Source organism: Castor canadensis, chromosome 5 (genome assembly GCF_047511655.1).
Source record: "Castor canadensis chromosome 5, mCasCan1.hap1v2, whole genome shotgun sequence".
NCBI lineage: Eukaryota > Metazoa > Chordata > Mammalia > Rodentia > Castoridae > Castor > Castor canadensis.
Genome location: NC_133390.1, coordinates 167,292,500 through 167,314,244, shown reverse-complemented (window position 1 = coordinate 167,314,244; position 21,745 = coordinate 167,292,500). Strand labels below are relative to the sequence as shown.

The window sequence follows — 21,745 nt, the reverse complement described above, 5'->3', positions numbered from 1 at the left end:
AGTATACCTTCTGTGCACTTTGTTACTCATTTGAGAATCTGTTCCTTGTAGGCACGCTCCAACCCCATCAAATCTGTTTGCTCTTCCCCCACCTCCCCCACCTTCCCCACCTCCCTTGAGCACAAGAAAGGCAAGATAGATTTTGCAGTACTTTTAATACACAAAGCAAAAGTTAAGTGGCTGGCTGGGTAACCAGCCTCCATTCCATATTCGAAGCTCAGTTACAGACACAGACCAGTCAAGAAATAAGTTACAGTTCACAGGGCCTTTCAGCTCAGAGAAAGAAATGCTGTACTCTTGGCAACCAGGGGAGTAAGGATTCCATTTTCCAGGGGTTAAAGGGAAAAAAAAATGTTCCTGAAGTACTGAAGACACTCAGTCTTCAGTTAAGAATGTAGTGTGGCCCACACAGGCAGGCCTTCTAACAGGCAGAATGGAGCCTATGCCCAGGGAAAGCCCAACTCATTCTATGTAAGACCAGGCAGGGCAGCTGGTACGAAAACACCAGCTTCACTCTGCACCATTCTAGTCAGGTGTAGGTGTATCATCTGTGATCATTTCAGCTTCCCTCTTCAAGGAATCCTTGGGTGTCAGATAAAGCCAGTAGCACAACATGGTGAGTTTCTGAAAGTCACCCTCTTGCCTGGTTCTCTGCAGTTTCTCCTGGTCTCAGCTGCTCTGTCACAGTTCATGTAACCCCCAGTCAACCACCATTTTCAGTGCATATATGCCTTCGGCTGCTCCATGGCCTGGTGTGCCTGCAAGACTGCTACTGCCTCTTCTATCTGTGGGACACAAGTGGAAGAGGCTTAGTGCAGCTGGCCCAGCAGGACTCCAGAAAAGCCTTGACCTCTCTTATCTCAGCATAATAAAGGATTTGGGAACACTTATCCACTGTTACTCACAAGATCCTGTGAGATAGAGGTACACTTCTGGACATCAGAAAAATCTTGACCTTTATACTGTCAGAACATAGCTTCTTGTGTCAAAAGCTTGTCTATGCGGCTATACAGAATTAGTCTCTGGAGGGGCTGAAATAGCAAACCCTTATTGAAGGCCCTCTTCTACTCTTAAGATCAATTTCACCTGTCCTAGAGTGTCAAGGACAGCCCTTGTCCTTAGCTCTCCTGCTGCCCAGCCTCTACCTACCTTGGCATGGAGGGACTCTGGAGACTCAAGCATGAGCAGCAGTTCCGAGTTGTCGATCTCCAGCAGCATGCCTGTGATCTTGCCAGCCAGCTGGGTATGGACATCATGGATGAGGGGGTAGAGGCGCTCCCCTGTGTGGAACAACCTGTGATACCTATGCACACACCTGACTTATACTCCATTGTCCAAGGAGTACATGGAGTGAAGCAGCAAAGAATATTAAAGTTATCATTCCAAAACTGCTCATTCGAGGCTATGTCTCAACTTTACTGGGTTATTTATTTTCCCAGTTATAAAGTGGGCATAGCAAACCTGCTTTAGAGAATAGCTTAAAGAATCAATTTTTGTATTATATGTGAAGTGATCTGCAGCACAAAAATCTGTTCTGTCTAAAAACTACTTTTGTTCATCTTGCAAGGAACACAAACTGGACATACTGGTTATTCTAGACAGGATATATTACTGAACTTGAGGCTGAGGGTTGAGGAGACAAGTACATAGAATATATTCACCTCCTACCATCAGGTATGCCTAGCAACAGGACCTAGTGTTGGTGTCAGCCCATTTTGGCAGTGTGTAAAGGGCCCAGCTAGGATGGGATCCTCAAATTGGGGTTGAAAGGGGTCTTACGAGGAGCGTGACAATGTTTACACTGCTAACAAAGCATATTTGTTAGCACATTTATACCTCTATTAAGCACATTTAAGTTTTTTTCTGTGGTGGTGAGATGGAGTATGAAGTGGGAAAAATCTAATAAACTGAGGAAGTAATGAGTAGTAGCAGTGAGGGCCTTCAGTGAGGATCTGGAGATCTGGGTGGCTGTGAAGTGAAGTACCTGCCAGCCAGGAACAAGCCTGTTCATTCACAACTAGAAGTATCTTTTAGCAGGGTCTTTCATGGACTCTGGGACTGGAGAAGAACCACACTAGAGTTCAGAGTCCAGTGGGAATCACCTATACCTATCCAGTGCACAGGTATTTCCCACTTGTGGCCCAATTCCTAGCAGAAACCCAAGACCATAATCTCACTCCTGGCCCTGATCTCCCCACATCCAGAGTGTCTCCTACTCCCACCTAAGTATCGTAGAACAGCAGAGCTGGAAAAAGCCCTGAGATCATTGGTCTGGCCAGTATTTAGAAGACAAGAGTAGAGGGGCCTAGAAAGTAGAGGCAACTTGGGTAAGGTCACCTGGCAGCTCATTCAGTGGCAAAGTTGGACCTGTCTTCATGCCTGTCCTCACTCCGTGTTCCTGGCAGGCTGGTCAGCTCCCACCCCTCCTCTTCCTGCCCCAGCACAGGAGAGCCAACCACTCACCAATCATCTGTTTTTGCTCATGCAGGGGTGCTGCAGCCAGCCTGGATGCAGTCAGGGGCTCCTGGCCAGGGACGTACACAGCAGGTTCCTGGACCTGCACAAGGTGCCAGGAACACATCCCTTAACCACATGGATAGAAAAGGCCTCAAATACTTAAACTGATGAATGCAGCCCTCCAGGAAGACTCTGGGAGAGGGAGCAGGGGGGCAAGGTCTGGGTGAGCAGGTGGGGCATGTGGATTAGCAGACAAAGTTACTATACTCTAACTTATAAATAATGCTATGAACTGATAAAGGCCCCTGATGAGTATCACTAAATGAAAACCATGAATTGTTCAGCACTTTGTGCCCAATAACAGCCCTTTTCCCAGGTAGCTTTAAGGATACATCCCCAGAATACTTCTGATCTTCTCACATCTTGATAATTTTAAAAATATTTGGTGGTGTTTTAAGAGTATCCTTGTTCATTGTGCAAAAAGTTGTTCAAACTTTCCATGTATGGTGGTACATGTATATAATTCTAGCACTCAGGAAGCTGAGGCAGGAAGATCACAAGTTTGAGGCTAGTCTGGGCTACATAGTGAGTTTGAAGCCAGCCTGAGCTACACAAGGAGACAAAACAAAAAAATAGTTCAAGCTACATACAATACATTGGAACTCTAGACAGGTTATGATAATGCTGAATTTTGGACCTGTTTTGGGGCAAAGAGATAAATACATAGCCTTTCATTTAATTAAGCATTCTCAGTTCTCTTTTAAAGCTTAATCACATCCCTTCAAGACTCAGCATATTCCTAGAATACCTTTCCTTGTTGCTCAACAGAAATACTAAGGGAGTCCAAATTAATTTTGGTAGTCTAGGAAAAGCAAATAGTGATTAGTAAACAAAATATGATCCTGGCCTTCTTTCCCTTTCTTTTAGTAAGGGGGATCTCTTATTGACTACACACGTTAGTAAATGCAACTTTACAAGCCAAGAAAATGAAAGCAAGGCTCAGAAAGCCAACACCTGAGCCAAGGCTTTGAGCCAGGACTCCCAGAGCCAGAGTAAGCAGGTGGCCTTACCCCATGGGCATTGTGTACAGCTGAGGAACATTTGTGTGGCAGGAAAGGCTGGCCTGGTGTAGAGCATCCTGCCCCACTGGGTCTTGTAGTCTGGGTACCAATGTTTGCTATAAAAGTAAGCAGGGTTCAAATGACTACTATGAAAACAAAAACAAAATTACAAGTTTTGGTTAAGACATGAAGAAACTGGAACAGTTGTATATGTATAGCTACTATAGAAAAACAGTATGAGAGTTCCTTAAAAAATTAAAGATATGCCAGGTGTAGTGGCTCAAATCTGTAATGCTAGCAACTTGGGAGGCAGAGATTGGAGGACTGCAGTTCAAGGCTAGCCTGGGCAAAAAGCTCACCAGACACTATCTCAACCAATGACTGGGGAAGATGGCACACCCCTGTGATCCCCAGCTGTACAGGAAAGCACAAATAGGAGGATCAAAGCTTAGACATAAAGCAAAACCTTATCTCAAAAGTAACCAGAACAAAAATGGCTGAAGGTGTGGCTCAAGTGGTAGAGCACTTGCCTAGCAAGCATGAGGCCCTGACTTCAATTCCCAGTACCAAAAAAAGAATTGCCATGTCATTTAGCAATTCCATTTCTGGATACGTACTCAGAAGAATTGAAAACAGGATTTCAAAGAGACAATTATACACCCGTGTTCATAGAAACAATAGTCACAATAGCCTTGAAGCAACCTAAGTGTCCAATGAGATGTGGATAAACAAAATGTGGTATATGTACAATGGATTATTATTCAGCCTTAAAAAGGAAAAATTCTGACAAGCTACAGTATAACTGAATCTTAAGCATATTGTGCTAAGTGAAATAAGCAACTCTCAGAAGGACAAACACTGTGATTCCACTTACATAACTAATGTAGTCAAATTTAAGGACAAGGAATGGTGGTTGCCAGGGGCTTGAGGTAGGGGGAAATGAGTTACTGTTTAATGGGTTCAGAATTTCAGTTCTGCAAGACAGAAAGTTCTAGAGATGGATGGTGATAGGTACAATTCACACTCAACAATGTGAGTGCACTGAGTACCACTCAACTGCACACTTACCCATTAAAAATAAAATAATTAGCATGGGTGTCAGGGTCTGGCAACAACCTAAGGCCAGCTGACTGACTCCACTGGTTCATGCAGAATCCCCAGTGCGGGGCACAGAGCCAGCACACAAATGGGAGAATATCTGTTGAATGAAGAAACAGATGTGCTTGCCTTACAGCCAAAGCCTACATCCTCGTTACCAGTGGCTGCAGTACTAAGGCTCAGGTCATTGCATGTGTGAAATCACTAATCCTGACAACAAAATGTGCATATTATTTTTGTCCTTACTTTAAAGATTAGATGACCAGAGACAGCAGTCAGCAAGGGCCACAGAGTGAGTTCCAGAAACTGGAGGCCAAGCTAACTTCCACACTACACACACAGCCTCCAAAGCCGACCTGACTTACCAAGAGATCACTGTGGAGACCGTCCTAACTCCCCTCCAGGGCCAACCCCAACATCGAGATCTTGCTTCACCCTCCTCACACCCCCATTTCCTCTCGGCCCCACCCACACTCACCCACTGTCTGGGTGTGGGAAACTGGGCGTGGCACATGGATAGAAGCCTGCCTGGCACTGCTGACGTGGGCCCGTGGGCGCCGGGGCAAGCCTGGTGGCCGGACCACTGAGGCAGCTGGAGGGTAGATGGCTTGTGGCACAGAGATAAATGGAGAGAGAAGGTTTGGGGGATGTGGGATAAACAAAATGGTACACTGTGCCATGGTGGTTACAAGAGGAGGGAAACTAAAAATTCATAGTAGAAAGATGAGTAAATTCGCCTAGACCCAGAAGCCCAGAGAGGGGTTATGTGAATCTGCAGTGACAGCCAATTCATGTCTACCCAGAGCTCTGAGATGCATAAATACCCTGGCCATTCATTCACATTAGTCCCAAGAGTTTTAAGTGGCTGTGAACTTGGCTCTTAGGCCATTCATCAACAATACAGGCAGAGGAATTTCATTTTCTCAGATTTGCAAGAGTTTTTAGCTATAAATCAGAGAAGTCTTTGGGACAACTGATAATGGCCACACTGCATGACTTTTACAAGCTCTCTGCAATGTTTGGTGCTTTATGCATGTCACATTCAGGCCCAAGTTCAGAAGAGGAAACTGAGGCCCAGAGAGGCAAAGTGATCAATCCAGGGAAATGGCAGAGCCAAGCTTGATCCCTGTGTTATACACTGCTACTTGGGGCCCACAAGCCAGGCTGAGAGTGGCAGAGGCTGGCTCACTCACACGGAGGTCTGTGCGGCTGGGCCGTCCACCTGGGGGCAGGCTGGATAGGAGCTATGGAGCCAGAGTCATAGTACGCAGCCTGGGCTGGAGGCTGTGTGGAAGAAGAGGACCTAGAGTGAGGAGCTTTGCATCAGGGCGGGAGAGAAACTGCATCCCCCAAGGGACACCATTATAAGCACTGCAGTCCCCTCCAGGGGACAGGTTATAGTAAAGGCCCACAAAGTTAGCAGGAAGGGCTCCTCCCATCTCAGGAGGTCCTTTAGCCCTGAAACCCTCTCAGGGCAAGACTTCAGATACAAACCTTGCTCCTTAGCAGGTCTAGCCCAGTGATTTAGATTTTTAAAAAGTCACATTGTACCAGTTTGTGCCAGCTGAAGCAGCTGCTAAAAGGGGAGGGAGAGTGGCCAACCTGGTAGCCAACCTTCAATAATTTCCATCTTTCTGCTTCCTGTAAGGTTCTTTCTCAAACCATGCTCCTCAGAACATTAACAGCCAGGTGAAGTGTTAACAGGCATCCCACAAAAAACCCACCATCCAAGCTGGGGAAGTGGTACATACTCTGTGCCTATTTGGACAACAAATACAGTAAAGAAATTTAGACTACTTCTGTTTTATGCCATGTCTCCTAAACTTACTTGACCACAGGAATCTCGCTCAGACTGGGAGATGCTGTTTGATGGCAGTATTACCCCCTTTAGTGATGAGGAACATAAGACTTAGGCCTCAGAACACCCTGCCTGGTGAGTTTCCAGCAGAACCTACATTTGCCTGTGAGGCTCTATTTCCCAGCTTTACCTAGCTATCATGGGGAAGGGGAATGGTGGGAGCTGTGGATAGACTCACCTGAGGCACAGCAGGCAGAAAGTAGCTGGTGGGCTGCTGGAAGGAGCCCAGGAGGGGGTGGTCCAGGGCCTGCACCGTGGAGAGGCGCTGCATGTACTGGTTGGTCAAGATGGCCTTCCGCTCCTCTTTGCGCTGGGCCAGCGCCACATACAGTGGCTTGGTGCCCACAATGCGCCCATTCATCTCTGTCACAGCCTTTGTCGCTTCTTCTGGAGAGGAAAAACACACAAAGCCAAACCCCTTGCTGTGGCTACCCTCTGTCATCACCTAAAAGCAAGACAAGACAAGGGTTGCTGGGGGTGGAGAAGGGACACTCCCGGGTTGTGCTCCCCTCCTCCCTTGGGGCCGCACCCAGCACCTGGCAGGCCTCTCAAGAAACCTGTGATGGAGGGAGGAGCCATCCATCCCACATTTACTGAGGCCTACTGTGTGCCAGACACTTCACATGCCTTCCTGACCCCCACACAGCCTCCGCATGGGGAGGTCCAGTGTCTCCCACTTCACAGGGAGGAAAGGAACATGCAAGAGTGACTTGTCCAAGGCCACCTAGCTGATAGCTCATGCACACAGCCTGAGCTCAACCTCTATTGCATCTGCAAGGCACAGGACCGGTTCTTGAGTTTTCGAAAGACATTCTCAGTCTTTATTCTTTTGGAGTAACTTTAGACTTACAGGAAAGTTACAGAGGTGTTGCTGGGTATCTCACTCAGCCTGCCCTAAGGTTAGCATGTCACGTTGTCAAAACTACATTTACTGTGATGCGATGCCACTAACCATTACACTTATCCGCTCCTATTAACTACAGTGCTCTCTGAACTCCAGACTTCATTCGGATTTCACCTTTTGAACTAATAGCCTTTTTCCTTTTTGAGGATCAACTACGTTGCATTCTTACCATTTTTTAGGTTTGAGACGGACCTGGCTCACATACTCTGTAAGGAGCTCTTTTTCACAGTTGCCCCATCAGAGCCCATGCTCTAACTCAGCAAGTCTCAAAAACAGTAAACCCTCAACCCCTCATACAGCTGAAGGTCCACAGATGGTCGTTTTTAGAATTAAGAACTTGGATGGGCAAAATTGACATTTTTTACATTAGCTATCTCTTCTATTATGAAGATGGGCAACAATAACAACAACAAAAAATACAGGATCAGCCATGCCTATGACTGTCATGAAGACAAATATTTTCATGTCATATGTTCATCTCAAAATATCATTTATGCTAATTGCTACTTTGATAGATCTCAGTTTAATGCACATTACTGCTGTCACTTCAGAATTTTGGTAGTGGTAACTATAGTTTTTTAAATGATTCTATAAATTTTGCACTGTCCATTTAAAAATACTCTTAAAAGGGGTCCACAGGCTCACTAGGACCAGAGTCCTGATGCAAGAATATTGTTAAGAACTTCTATTAGTAAGCAGTTTAAAAGTAATGATAAAACTAGTGTAGCTAACACCTAGTCAAAACTTGCTATGAACTTGATATACGTATTTCATTTATATGCCTTAACTCATTTAATTTTCACAATCACTATTTTATAAAATAGAAAATGTGTAAAAAATTGCATAAAATCTCAACTTGTTTGGTCTACAAAAAGATGATTTATCTCCCCAGGTATGCCTCAACCCTGAGCAATCCAGATTTATATATTCCCTTCATTCAAGGAATTCTCAAGGTCAATGGATCTTCTGAAATTATACACAACATGGGTGAATAGTCACAGGAATCACCATTCCGCTGCTGTGGTACACAGTCCCTGAGTGCTGCTAAGGCCGTCCCCAGAGGCAGTGAGGCTGCTTCCATTTCACAAGTGGGTAAAAGCAATCAGGCACTTGCTTTAGGTCCTACAGCTAAGAAACATTACAACTTAGAATAATCCTTTGTGTAGTACCTGTACCCATCTCGTCCTCCAGGCATGAACAACCAAAGTGCCTAGAGGAAATCTCACTCCAGACTGAGAATAATTAGGCCAAATATCTTACATCTAAAAATTGGAGTGTTGTGCAGACATTAAAACTATATTAAGTTGGGCTTGCGGAATGGCTCAAGCAGTAAGAGTACGTGCCTAGCAGGCATGAGGCCCTGAGTTCAAACCCCAGTGCTACCAAAAAAAGTAAATTAAGTATTGTAGATCAGTACAGTATAACTTTCTTTGGGAAGTGAACCTTTTTAGCACCACTGCCACTTCCTCCAAGAAGCCCTTCTTCCTGTTCCAGTTCTGCCTCCAATACATCTTATAATATGTTGAGTTAGCCATACATCTGACCTCTTCACTAGACCATAGATCCCTCAAAGGCAGAGCCCAATCTGACTTGTTCCTGTGTGCTCCCCACAGAGTGTGGTTATGGAATGAATAGTGGGTCATCTTAAAATCATCTGGGAGGTTTTAAAAATAAAATGCCCAGGCCCTACCCCCACTCAGTTTGTCTAACCCAAGTGTTCACATTTAAGAACTCCCCAGGCAGTTCTAGTGAGAAGCCAGGGCTGGGGACTACACAGTGAGCCCAACGCCCTCACCCTACAGATGAGGCTCAGAAGCTAAGCTAAAACTACTTCAAGGTCAGAGCTATTGAGTAGAATGGCAGTTGTCACATCTCAGGTAACTCACAGGGTTGGGCACACAGCTGGTGCTCAATGAAGAATCAGTGAAGAGTGATATAGCCCAACTCTCATTTTCCTGATGGGGAAACTGCAGTCTAGACGGTTATATCACTGGCCAATGCCAGGTAACAAAAGTTCACAGAAATACAAGGCACAAATTTCTGGAATCTGGCATGCAGTAGGCACTCAATAAATGATTGTTGAATGAACCAAGGTTATACTGTGCTTCAAGTCCAGCTGTATGACTGGACTACATGTCTACTTTGTTCCCCACCAACCCAGATAAGGCTGTAGATGGACTGCAAGCTCCAAGGGGGTAAGAGTGCCCCAAATGGGAACTCAGCTTCCCCAGAAGCCAGGGGAGAGACTGGGGCCTATGGTGGGGGCGGTGAGAGGATGAAGGGAAGGCTGCCCCAGATGTGTGGCCCTCACCTTTGCACTGGTAATCACTCCGTAGGGAGAAAACACTTTCCTCAGCTTCTCATCGTTGATGGAGTCATCCAGGTTCTTCACATACAGGTTCACGCCCTGGAGGAGGGTGCTACTCAGTGCCTCTTCCCTCAAGCCCAGCATGAGGGAGGATGATGGCTGCCTCCTGCTCTCACTCTCCCATGGCAGTCCATCATCCCAATCACTCGGCGTGTCGGTCCCCTGGAACCCTGAGCAGATCTCATACTTGCACAGGTCCCAGTCCCCACAGCCTGTACCCATTTCACAGATGGGAGCCATAGAGAGAGACCTGAGACCTGCAGCAGGCTCAGCTCAGAGCTCAGCCAGAATGTAGCTCTCCACAGGCAGAGTCCCTCACAGGCCAGCTCCAGACTGGTCACAGAGCATAAGACGGGCCGCCTGCCAGTCCATCACCTTGCCAGCTCAGAACCCTGGCACATTACTCGTCTGGTGCTAGGCACTGCTCTAAGCCCTTTACTCATTTTAATTTTTAATCCTCACAATAACCCTAAGAAAAGGAAGCTTTAATTTCCATCTTACAGATGTCAAAACCGAAGAACAGGTCAAGTACACTGCTCCAGATCACATCCCCCTAAGTGGCAGAGTCAGGACTCACCCAGGGAGCCTAACCTCAGAGCCTGAGCTGTGCCACTGAGTGACAACTGCTGCTTCCAGTAGATGCCAGGGGCACCCTCCCCCCAAAACGTGGCAATTGAAAATTCTAGACAGTGCCAAAAGCCCCTGGAGTGGGGGACAACTGCCTCTCATTAAGAGCTACTGAGTATGATGTGTGGGAGTGGAGGTTTACACCTCTCCAGGAGGGATCTACAACTCTTAACATTTAGAGGTTCATTTCCCACAGAAAGTTACATTGTCCTGATCTACAATTTTAATATAATTTTAATGGCTGCACAACATTCCAACTTTTGGATTAAGATATTTGGCCCGATTATGTTCAGCCTGGAGCAGGATTTCCTCTGGGGGCATTTGGAGATGTTTTGGTTGTTCATGACTGGAGGGTACAGTGGGACAGAACCTACACAAAGGTATTTTCTAAGAGGTCAACACCTGACCTATGGTTGGGCCGTGTCCCATTTCTCCACTGTTACAAGCCACCACCCCAATGCTCATCTGATTCTTGCCCCAGCTTAGTTCCTACAAGTAGCATGGCTAGAGGAAGGAGTCACATTCATGGCAACCACTTTCAGGTAGAAGCAGTGGCCATCAGGAGGCCAGGCCTCACCTGGTAGCGGTTCTGCCGGTCCTGCTTCATCTGTTCGAACCTGCGCTTCAGCTCATTCTGCCTCTCTGCCCGCTTCTGGGCCCGGCCCACGTACAGCAGCCGCCCACTCACCTCCTTCCCATTCATTTGGTCCACAGCCTAAGGAGGGGAGGGGAGAATGCGTGTAACCATTCAGAACCATGCAGATACAGCCCTGATCCTCGCTCTGGTCTCCAGTCCTGCCTTCTGCGTCTGGAGGGGTCGCCTACAAACCAGGCTGGCTTTGCCAGCTGAGAATAATCGGTACCAAGATAAAAGCTCATCTAAAGCACAACTGCTTTTTTTAAACCATGAAGCAAAATTCCCAAGTAAACTGCAGACTTTTCATTTTGGGGATTGGGACCTGCTCTATTTAAAAAAAAAAAGAAAAGAAAAGAAAAAAGAAGCCAGGCCTTGGTGGCTCACGCCTGTAATCCTAGGTACTTAGGCAGCTGAGATCAGGAGGATCACAGTTCAAGACCAGCCCAAGGAAACAACTCACGAGCCCCCCCACCCCCATACCCAAAGTTACTAGAGCAAAATGGACTGGAGGTGTGGCTCAAGCAGTAAAGTGCCTACTTTGTGAGCTCAAAGCCCTGAGTTCAAATCCCAGTCTCACCAAAAAAACCCCTGAAATTCAGTTTCCCATATTTAAAATTTGAGTATTTTAAATACATTAAAGTATTCTCATACATTAAATGCATGTTAGTCAGTGAAAGAAGCCAATCTATAAAAGCTAAAAACTCTATTAACTCCAACTATGATTCTAGAAAAGGCAGAACCAAGAAGTCAATAAAAAGATCAGGGGTGGTAACGGGTTAGAGGGCAGGAAAGGATGGACAGACAGGCTTTTAGGGGAGCAGAAATACTCTGTCTGATGCCATATTGCATATGGTGGCTACATGTCAAACCCACAAAGTGTGTAATACCAAGTGTGACCCCTAGTGTAAGCGGTGGACCCTGGGTGATAGGACGTGTCAAAGTAGATTCATCAGTCTATCAAGCATACCACCCTGGTGGGAGACAAAGTGGGGGAGAACATACGCCTTTATCTCTTTTTTTTTTTTTTTTTTTGCAGTACTGGGGCTTGAACTGAAAGCCTACACCTTGAGCCACTCCACCAGCCCTTTTTTTTGTGAAGGTTTTTTTCTCAAGATAGGGGCTCGCAGAACTGGCTTTGAACTGCGATCTTCCTGATCTCTGCCTCCTGAATAGTTAGCATTATAGGCGTGAGCCACCGGCATCCAGCTCAATTTTTGGCAGTACTGGGGTTTGCACTCAGGGCCTCACGCTTGCTAGGCAGGCACTCTACCACTTGAGCCACTCTGCCAGCCCTTTTTTGTGAAGGGTGTTTTCGAAATAGGGTCTTACAAACTCTTTGTCTAGGTTGGCTTCAAACCGAGTCCTCCTAATCTCTGCCTCCTGAGTAGCTAAGATTACAGACATGAGGCACCAGCTTCCAGCTTCACCTCAATTTTGCCATGAGCCCATACTGCTCTGAAAAATGAAGTCTATTACAAAAGAACTTAAATTTAGGTTATTTAGGTTCTTACTGCAACTACACACTGATAATTTGAACAAAGTAGCAAGAATAATTCTCTCATAATGACATGACAGTTGGGCTGGCAGAGTGGCTCAAATGGTAGAGCGCCAATCTAGCAAGTGCAAGTCCCTGAGTTCAACTCCCAGTAACACCAAAAAAAAAAAAAAGATACCATAAACACAACATCACCCACTTCATGTAGAATTTTGCTAACCCTGAAGGCTTTCATTTAGAGACATTTGTGTATTAACCCTGGTTGACTTTTCTCCTCTTCAGCTAACTGACCTAAGCCTGCTAGATCTGAAGTTTGCCGCAGTAACGTCTGCATCTTCTGCAGGATGGGCACCTTCTCTCTGTAACCCATTTATGTTGAACTGAGTTTTCATTGGCGTATCCACAAAAATCAGAAGTTAGACTCAAGTGTATCCTGACTCAGTGATTAGGATTTTACACTGGTGTTAGAAGTGTTTGAAGGGGAACTGAGTTTTTCAGTGGTCAGGTCATTAGTGAATATTTACACATATGACGACTTTTGCTTCCCTGCCTAAACATTCAGTGCTTCGAACCGCAAGACTTAGAAGCAAGCAAGAAGGATGAAATCTTTAACCTTTGCATCATGAGCTGGAAGGGCCCTCCCTGTGTGGGACTCGCCTGCCCTTCTTAGCCCAGGATGAGGGGGACTTTCCTTCCCTCCGTGAGCAGCCGGAGGCTCACACCTGAGTGCCCTTCTTCCTGGCTCCATGCTGCCTCCTTGGACAGAGCCATGGTAAGGTGCCTACCTTCTGAGCTTCCTCATGCTTCTCAAAGTTGACAAAGCCAAAGCCCCTGGATCGGCCACTGCTGTCCCTCATCACCTTCACGCTCAGTGTCTTTCCTGGAAGGACCAATCTACTCAGCATGTTGGGGAAGCCCCAGATGTCTTCCCCTTCCCAAAGCCCCCGGGGAAGCCCTAGCAGGGCTGGGCTAAGGGAGAAGAGCAGTAAGATCCCCTCCTCCCTTGGGGACCACGCCCACCAAACTGGGAGAAGAGGTCCTGCAGGCCCTGCTCGTCCATGTCCGCGTGGAGGCTCTTCACGTAGATGTTGGTGAACTCCAGGGCCCGAGCCCCCAGCTCCGCCTCCCGTTCCCGGCGAGACTTGAAGTGACCAACGTAGCTGTGGGCACACCAACAGGGTGGACAGTGCCAGTCCTCAGCACCCCCTCCATCCCCACCAGGGCCCACCCAGCAGCCCTGGACCACTTGGGCCAATGACTGTCCTTCTCCGGCCTCTGTATCCCTCATTTGGGAGACTGGGCAGAACCATATTCCACAGACTGGGTCCAGCTACCTCTAACAGCCAAAAGGCTCTGTTCCAGAGCTTGTCCCTCCGATAAGGTTCAGAAAACTTCATTCTTGTGACAACTGCACACAGAACTGCTACCATATAGCAGGCAGCAAAGACCACAGGAGATAAGAGCATGAACTTGGGATTCAGGCCACAGTGTGAATCCTCACTCTGTAGTTGCCTTATTGTGTGATCCTGGGCAAGTTACTTAACCTCTCTGAGCTTCAGTGTTCATTCCTGTAAAACTGGGATCAAAGTCATGCCAGCAGACTTTGCTTATTCATTTAAAATATGCTGGGTACCCTGGTCTGATTGACTCAGACACAGTCAATGCCAGTGTTGCTCTAGGGGAGGGACTGAAATCACTTAAATATGACATTAATTTTAAAAATGAAAATTTCCAAGTTCACATATCTAAGAAAGCAACTTTTTTTTTTTTTTTTTTTTGGCAGTGGGACACTGAGGTTTGAACTCAGGGCATCAAGCTTTCGAGGCAGGCATTCTACCACAGACCCAGCCCTTTTTGCGTTAGTTATTTTTTAAATAGGTTCTTGATTTATGCCTAAGGCCAGCCTGGACTGAGATCCTATTTATGCTTCCCAAGTAGCTGGGATGACAGGCCTTGCAAAGCAGGCATCTTGAGCCACACCTCCAGTCCACTTTGCTCTGGTTACTTTGAAGACGGGGGTCTCTCGAACTATTTACCCTGGATGGCAGGTGTGAGCCACCAGGCACCTGGCTGAATACCATTCTTAATTGGCGGTGCCATAAGCCCCAGCCCCTCCCCAGCCCACCACTCACACTTTGCGATCATTGAGCAGCATTCCATTCATGGTGCTGATGGCCTGCTGCGCGGCCTCGTGGGTCTCAAAATGCACGAAGCCGAAGCCCCGGGAGCCCTGCTCATTACACACCACCTGTGCCATGGGGAGATCGGAAGAGAGAACGTCCAGTGGGGGTCAAGGAGAAAAGGATGGCAAAGGTGAGAAGGACCAGTACCTGCCTGCTTGCTATGCGCATGTAAAGACGATTCCACGGGGACTGGCGTGGAGGTCATGTTAGATCCCTTGCCCAGCGTGCACACACCACGTGCTACGTCACACAGTGGTCCCATTTTAGAGATGGAAAATTGAAGTTGAGAGAGATCCACTCACTTCACATCACAAAGTAAAGAGGGAGAGGAGCCCCTCAGAATAAGCACCACAGACCAGCTTTGTCTTCCCGAAATGATGAGCAAAGGATCACTTCAAACCCCCGGAGCTGTGTCCTGGTTCTAACAGTAAACTAGAAACAGCCTAAGCCTCCGTCCATCAAGAGGAGCCTGGTTGGGGACTGGGGGTGTGGCTCAAGTGGTAAAGTGCTTGTCTACCAAGCACAAGGTCCTGAGTTCAGTCCCCAGTGCCACCAGAAAGAGGAGCCTGGTTAAATCAGTTACAGGACAGTCACACTGGTCAAGTGTAAGTGCACAGCTGAAGAAAATGTGACAGACTCTGTAGCTAATCTGTAAGATTACAGTATTAAGTGCGGGGGGGGGGGTGGGGGGGAACATTAAACCCATTTGGGGTAAAGTGGGAGTCTACACACAGGAAGTTTTGAAAGAGACACACAGAGCTGTTAATATTAACAGTTCTGTTAATCACACAGACCTATTTCTGGAGACCAGAGCTAAAAGGACAGTTATTTTTTACTTCTCTTTTTTCCTGCAGTACTGGGGTTTGAACTCAGGGCCTACACTTTAAGCCACTCTACTAACCCTTTTTTTGTGACGAGTTTTTCTTTTTTCTTATTTTGTGACGAGTTTTTCAAGATAAGGTCTGAAAAACGATTTGCCTAGGCTGGCTTCAAACCTTGATCCTCCTGAGTAGCTAGGATTACAGGTGTGAGCACTGACACCTGACCTACCTCTTCCCTTCTTCATTGTTCACATTTTACCAGTTCACATATTATTTCAACAACAAACTCAATTCAAAATTTTTTAATGTTTGCTTGTTTTGCTTTTGATACTGGGGTTTGAAATTGGGGCCTTGTGCTCACTCTACAGTTTGAGCCACCCCTATACATGCGTTTCAATTTTTTTTTTTTTTTTTTTTTTTTTTTGGTGGCACTGGACTTTGTACTCAAGGCCTCACGCTTGCTAGTCAGGCACTCTTACCACTTGAGCCACTCAGCCCTTTTTTTGTGATAGTTTTTTTTCAAGTTAGGGTGTCGTGAACTACTTGCCTAGGGCTGGCTTTGAACCATGATCCTCCTGATCTCTGCCTCCTGAGTAGCTAGGATTTATAGGTGTAAGCCACAGGTACCTGACTCAAATTTTTAACAGAACTTTCTACTCATTCTGTGACCCTCACAACTCAGGTCAGAAAGACAACTCAAGAACAGGGAAAGGATATAGTTCAAATAGCTCTCATTCTTCCTGTTGAACTTGAACTAAGATCATTGGTCCCCTTTTCAAGATGACTACAGCACCACTTATCACTGGAACCACACGCCAGCCTTCCTGCCCCACACTAACCACTGGGTGCAATTTCCATCCTGTAATCCTGACTGGGTCCCTTTAGCCTTCAGTGGCTTCTACTATGCACAGAACTGTCAACTTGGCACTTGAGGTTCTCCAGTGGTCCCTGCATGACAAATCCTGTGCCCAAACCCTTGCCCAGCACCCTCTCCTCTACCTCTCCAGCCCCAAACAGGGTCCTTCCACTTTCAATTCAAGTCCGAGCCCTTCCAGACTCAGCTCTGTTGACTGGGGCCCCACTCTGGGTCCAGCACCTGCTAAGGGCATCACATATTTATCTTGTTATATTTTTCAGGAGAACTATTCTACATAATTCTTAACCTCAGAGCTCCAGTGGGAAAACACGAATCACCGACTTGTCCATGGTCAGCCAGGCAGTAGCAGTAATTTCCTAATTATTGTATTTATTACTTGGCTGCTTAACGCTGCTCCGAGTACCCTTTCATGGGTTGTACATAACTCAGTTCATCTTTACCACAACACCACCGTAGGTTCTACATTGACCCTTTTAGAAGAAACTGAGGTATGGGCAGGTTAAATGGCTGGGCCCAAGGTCACACTGCCAGAAAGTTGAAGAGGCAGGATGTGAACCCAAGACATCTGGCCCTAATGTCCTCAGTCTGACACACTACATTATGTTGCCTCTCTGCTGACCAGATGCGCTTTGCACTCATGTAGACTGACCTGTGTCACCTGCTCTCCCTGCAGTGCCACAGACACCCTTCCTGACTAGTCAGATGGCTCTTTTGTCCCTGGAGCCCTGACGACACGAGCACCATGGTTTCCCTCACAGCCCAATTTCCAGCCATTCCTAAAAGTTTCACCATCTCCAACCAGTTTAAGAGCTCCTGGAGGCCGGGACCACACCGTACACCTTATTCCTACCCTGCCCTCACCAGGGCCTCATCAGAGCTGTAAAGACTGGTCTGTGTCACACAGAACTTTCTGTCCAATCCTCAGAGGTCCAGAGGACTCCAGGCCTGGATAAGGGGAGGGACAAACTGTTCCCTGTTCAACTTATTTCAGCTAAGCTGGCAAATCCACTAGCTCAAATCCCAGCTTTCCTGCTAACCCTCCACCCCCTGTGCAACACAGAACGGTGGACAAGTAACTTCAGCTCTCTGAGCCTCTGTGCCCTCTGTGCAGTGGGGGAATCCTCCTATGGCAACATGAAGGGACAACAGGGATAGGGGAGTCGTGGGTAGTCACACATGCAGAAAACCAAGCACACAGGATGTACTGCACACATCTGCTGCTGTTATTATAAGAAATTGACCCCAAAGTTAGGAGTCTCTGTCTTCCACGATCTTCAGGAAGACAGCCCTGCTTCTCTGTCACAGAGAAACATCAGCACATCACTGTACCTCAGGCTCAGTCTGCTCCTCTCAGCCCCCCAACCACAGGGAATGGCAGAAGGCCTCACTGAGAACTTGGGGATTGTGCCTGACACATAGCAGCACTGGGGAGAAGCTCTAACACAGAGGTCACCGTACCTCCCCCACCAGCCATTCTCATAAAACCCAGAAGCACAGCACCCAGGTTTTATCCCTCTAGTCTGCACAGTGACTGCTGTACAGTCTCTGCAACCCCACGTCCTCACATAGAGAACTGATCAATCAGAGCCCTTCTCAAATGACAGTACACCCATTCACTCAACAAACACTTATTGAGCATCCATTGCATGTCAAGTCTGTTTTAGTTACTGGGACACAACAGTGACTAACAACAAGACTTCTCTATGTAGCATAAGAGAAGTCTTAAAAACAAGATGGGGGTCACACCTGGGGGTACTCAGTGGTAGAATGTGTACTTAGCATCATGAGCAAAGCCCTAGGTGCTATCCCCAGTGGCAAAAAAAAAAAAGCGATCTACTGGTTGCTATGGTGCCCCCAATTAATGGGTTTTTTAAAAATTTTTATTTTATTCATCTGTGCATACAATGTTTGGGTCATTTCCCCCCCCTTCCTCCACCCCCTCCTTCTCCCTCTCCCCTCCTACCCCTTGCTACCTGGCAGAAACTATTTTGCCCTTATCTCTAATTTTGTTGTAGAGAGAGTATAAGCAATAATAGGAAGGAACAAGGGTTTTTGCTAGTTGAGATAAGGTTAGCTATACAGGGAGTTGACTCACATTGATTTCCTTCTAAGTTAATTCTTCTTGAACTAACCTTTCCTCTAGTTCCTAGTCCCCTTCTCCTTTTGGCCTCAGTTGCTTTAAAGTATCTGCTTTAGTTTCTCTGCGAATATGCGGACATTAGATCAAGGGCAAACACAACAATGGGATTGGACTTTGATCATATGATAAAGCGAGAGCCCACAAGGGAGGGATGAGAATACATAAGACACCTAAAAAACTAGATAGCATTTGTTGCCCTCAACGCAGAGAAATTAATGGCTTTCTTATCCCGTATGTTCTCCTGCCTTCTCACTCTGAACGTGGGCTGATCTCCTGACTTGCTTTGGCCAATAGAATGCAGTAGAAGTGATGGGGTCCCAGTTCTGAGTTGAAGCCTGGTAAACTTCCACTGTCTTCTGGGACCTGCCACCGCCTAAGAATGGCCCAGGCTAACCTGCTGGAGGATAGAGGACCACATGGTGGAAAGGCCAGCTGTTACAGCTGATGGTCAGCCACTGCCACATATGTCCCCTGAGGACCCCACCAGGTACAGATGCAAGGATCCAGCCAAGGCCAGAAGAACTGCCCAGCTGAGCTCAAGCCTGATGGCCAACTGCAGTGTTATGAGTTAAATAAACAGTGGCTTAGATAGCCATGAGCTTCGGGTGGTGACACAGCGAGCTGACCGGTACACAGGTAACCTCGGATAGGTGTATGAAGCTAAGACTAAAAGAACAGCTACTGGTCCAGCATTTGCTGAACCTGAAGCCCAACTAGAAGGTGAAGTGTTGGTTGGCATCCCTCTACCACACGGGTACTTGACACTGAGTCCCCACAAAGAGGCACGCCCACCTTGCAAGAGAGGATGTTCCCGAAGGTGGAGAAGGTATCATACAAAGCCTTGTTGTCAATGGAGTCCTCCAGGTTTTTGATGAAGATGTTACCCACGCCCGACTTTCGAAGGCCTGGGTCCCGATGGGACCACATGATTCGGATGGGTTGGCCTTTGATCACCTCAAAGTTCATCGTGTCCAGTGCCCGCTCCGCTGGACGGGAAAAGGAGAGAAAGGAGCAGGTTAGGGGGCATTTCTGAACCTGAACCTCCATGGTGCTTAATTAGGAACCAACAAAAGAAAGCCATCGCCTGGGTTTCACTGGAGATAGGATCCTGGCTGCTCAGGTGGGGTAAACTGAGGGAATTGATGTGCACGGTGCTTCTCCCGCCTTCCAGGATGACCTCACTCTAACCCTGTGTGAGTGTGGATTCCACATTTTATGAACTGGAAAACTGAGGCTCAGAAAGATGAGAAAGGTCAGGGGCAGGACCAGGTCTACTCCAGCCTCTGAAGTACGAGAAGATGAGAATGTAAAAGGGGGTCCCTATGATTAGGGGTGGCAGCAGTTGAGGAAATTAAGTCTCAGAGGTGCTGAATAGCAGGCTTGATGTCAATCCTGAGCAGTTTGCCTTGGGGGAAGTGAACGCCACCTCTCCAAGCCCTCAGCCTCACCTGTAAATGGGGGAGATGATGCTCTTTCCTTTCCACGCCTAACAGAGACAACACCACCTACCTCCAGGTCGCTGGGCAGATTGAAAAGCAAAGCATTCGAGGAGCCACATTTGGACTTTGAACCACACGTGCACTAGGTGTTTGGTGGAAGGCAGGGTGTCTGAGAACAGCTACCTCTGTCCACCCTCCTCGCTTCTGCTACATTCTGTTTCCTCCCATGGAAGATGCTGTCCCCTGCTCCGGGGACTCTGCTAGTTTCAGGGGCATGAAGGGGCTGGGAGGGCAGCAGAGCAAGCCTTGGGAAGCCTGGGGTCTCTGTCCAGTTCTAGCAGCTAGGGGCAAAACTCGTCCCTGCCTCTCTGTTCTCCCATCTGTGCACTGGACCAACAGGTCCTACTTCACTCATGGGGCTTGCAGAGGAGGAAAACAGGAAAAGGTAGGAGATAGGGTAGAGCAGAGGGAAGGGGAAAGTGCCCTGTAATCCACCAGCATTTGCTGCAAACCCCCTAATTCAGGGACCCTATCAGTACACCCAGGGGCTTCTTGTGGACTTGGCTGACACAGGCCTTTCTTTTTGAGATACGGTGTTGCTATGTAGTCCAGGCAGGCCTCAAATTCACAATCCTCCTGCCTCAGCCTCCCAAGTGCTGGGATTACAGGCATGCCCCACCACACCTGGCTGGGGTAGGTGTTTTTCGTTACATTTCTGGAGTGTTACAGCAACTATTATTTTTCTTGGGTTATCAATTAGGAGTGCTTACAATGTACCAAATGGTACTTCACAGACTCCAGTTCTCCATTCTTCATGCTATTGAGGAGTAAGCCTTTGCCTCATTTTGCAGATAAAGAGGTGACAGGGAGATTAGCATTAGAGCTTCAGTAAAACCCAGGGCTCTGCGCCTTTATCCTCATTCTCAACAGACAAGCACAGGCGTGCTCAGCTGACAAAACACTAATCAATCCTGAGACCTGGGAACCAGGCCTGGAGCCTGGAGGAGCTTTTCAGGATTTGGGAAGGTGGAGACACGGGTTACAGATCTCTTGTCAGGTTGCTCTGGAAGGCTGGAGCTCAAGGCTTCCTCACCCTCCAGCTGTGTCGCCTTGGGCCTTGTCCTCCCCAGGTGTTTTGAATCTCTCAAGGGAAGGAACCACAACCAACTCTTAAGAAAAGGAAGAACCCCGATTCTCCAGAAAGCAACTTGCCCAGCATCACACAGCTGCTGGTCTCTATCCCAGGCCTGCCAGACCCCAAAGCCCTTAGCTGTTTTTACTTGGCCTTAATCTCTGTCTTCTGCAAAGCCAAGCAGTACCAGTGAACCGCGCTGTAATAGCCAATTCTCCCCTCAGGGACCGAGTGCCTTCCCACTCCCTGTGTCTGCGGGCTTCGGTTTTCCTGGATGCAAACGACAGATGAATGCCCGGGTGCCGTCTGTCTGGCCGTCGACCCGTCCCGCCCCACTCCCGCGGGCCCCGCCAGGCTCACCGTCGGCCGGCTGCTGGAAGTTGATGTAGGCGTAGCCCAGAGAGCGCCGGGTGGCCACATCGCGGCACACGCGGATGGACAGGATGGGGCCGGCAGGCGAGAAGGTCTCGTAGAGCATGGCCTCGGTCACGTCGGGGTGCAGGTCGCCCACGTAGAGCGAGGCGAGTGGGTAGCCCTGGCCGCCGGCGTTCATGGTGGGCTGTCCCCGTCCGTCCCTGCCGCAGCCCGCCCGCCGCGCCTTTACCGCCCCAGGCCCGCGCAATCGAGGGCGCCGCCCCCGCCGCACCT

The 21,745-nt window shown here is 47.8% G+C and overlaps 1 protein-coding gene across 10 annotated transcripts; it reads right to left on the bottom strand.

The window, feature by feature from the left end:
- Positions 1-136: 136 nt before the first annotated feature.
- On the bottom strand, positions 137-21,696 carry Pabpc1l (poly(A) binding protein cytoplasmic 1 like). 10 transcript variants are annotated; one of them, XR_012448275.1, is made up of 14 exons: positions 21,458-21,696; positions 19,319-19,512; positions 14,638-14,753; positions 13,526-13,665; positions 13,291-13,385; positions 10,951-11,088; positions 9,690-9,785; positions 6,653-6,919; positions 5,810-5,900; positions 5,095-5,223; positions 3,528-3,634; positions 2,464-2,557; positions 906-1,280; positions 137-785 (listed from the first exon to the last, which is right to left on the bottom strand). XR_012448275.1 is itself a non-coding variant. In XM_074074838.1 (14 exons), the coding sequence occupies exons 1-14, from the start codon at positions 21,648-21,650 to the stop codon at positions 717-719; spliced, it is 1,860 nt and encodes a 619-aa protein (XP_073930939.1). In that variant the 5' UTR covers positions 21,651-21,696; the 3' UTR covers positions 137-716. The 10 variants fall into 10 exon arrangements, 7 of the variants coding, with proteins under 7 accessions (XP_073930939.1, XP_073930938.1, XP_073930940.1 ...); XM_074074838.1 differs by having other exon boundaries at positions 1,150-1,280; XM_074074837.1 differs by having other exon boundaries at positions 137-1,280.
- Positions 21,697-21,745: the final 49 nt, after the last annotated feature.

Bases quoted from the DNA above. Each gene is read 5' to 3' on its own strand.
- Pabpc1l (XM_074074837.1), bottom strand. From the start codon at position 21,650: ATGAACGCCGGCGGCCAGGGCTACCCACTCGCCTCGCTCTACGTGGGC. The intron at 11,089-13,290 runs GTAGGCACCTTA...TCCCCTCCTTAG, and splicing joins AGCATGAGGAAGCTCAGAAG to GCTGTGGACCAAATGAATGG. The intron at 1,281-2,463 runs GTGAGTGGTTGG...TGTTCCACACAG, and splicing joins TGAGCAAAAACAGATGATTG to GGGAGCGCCTCTACCCCCTC.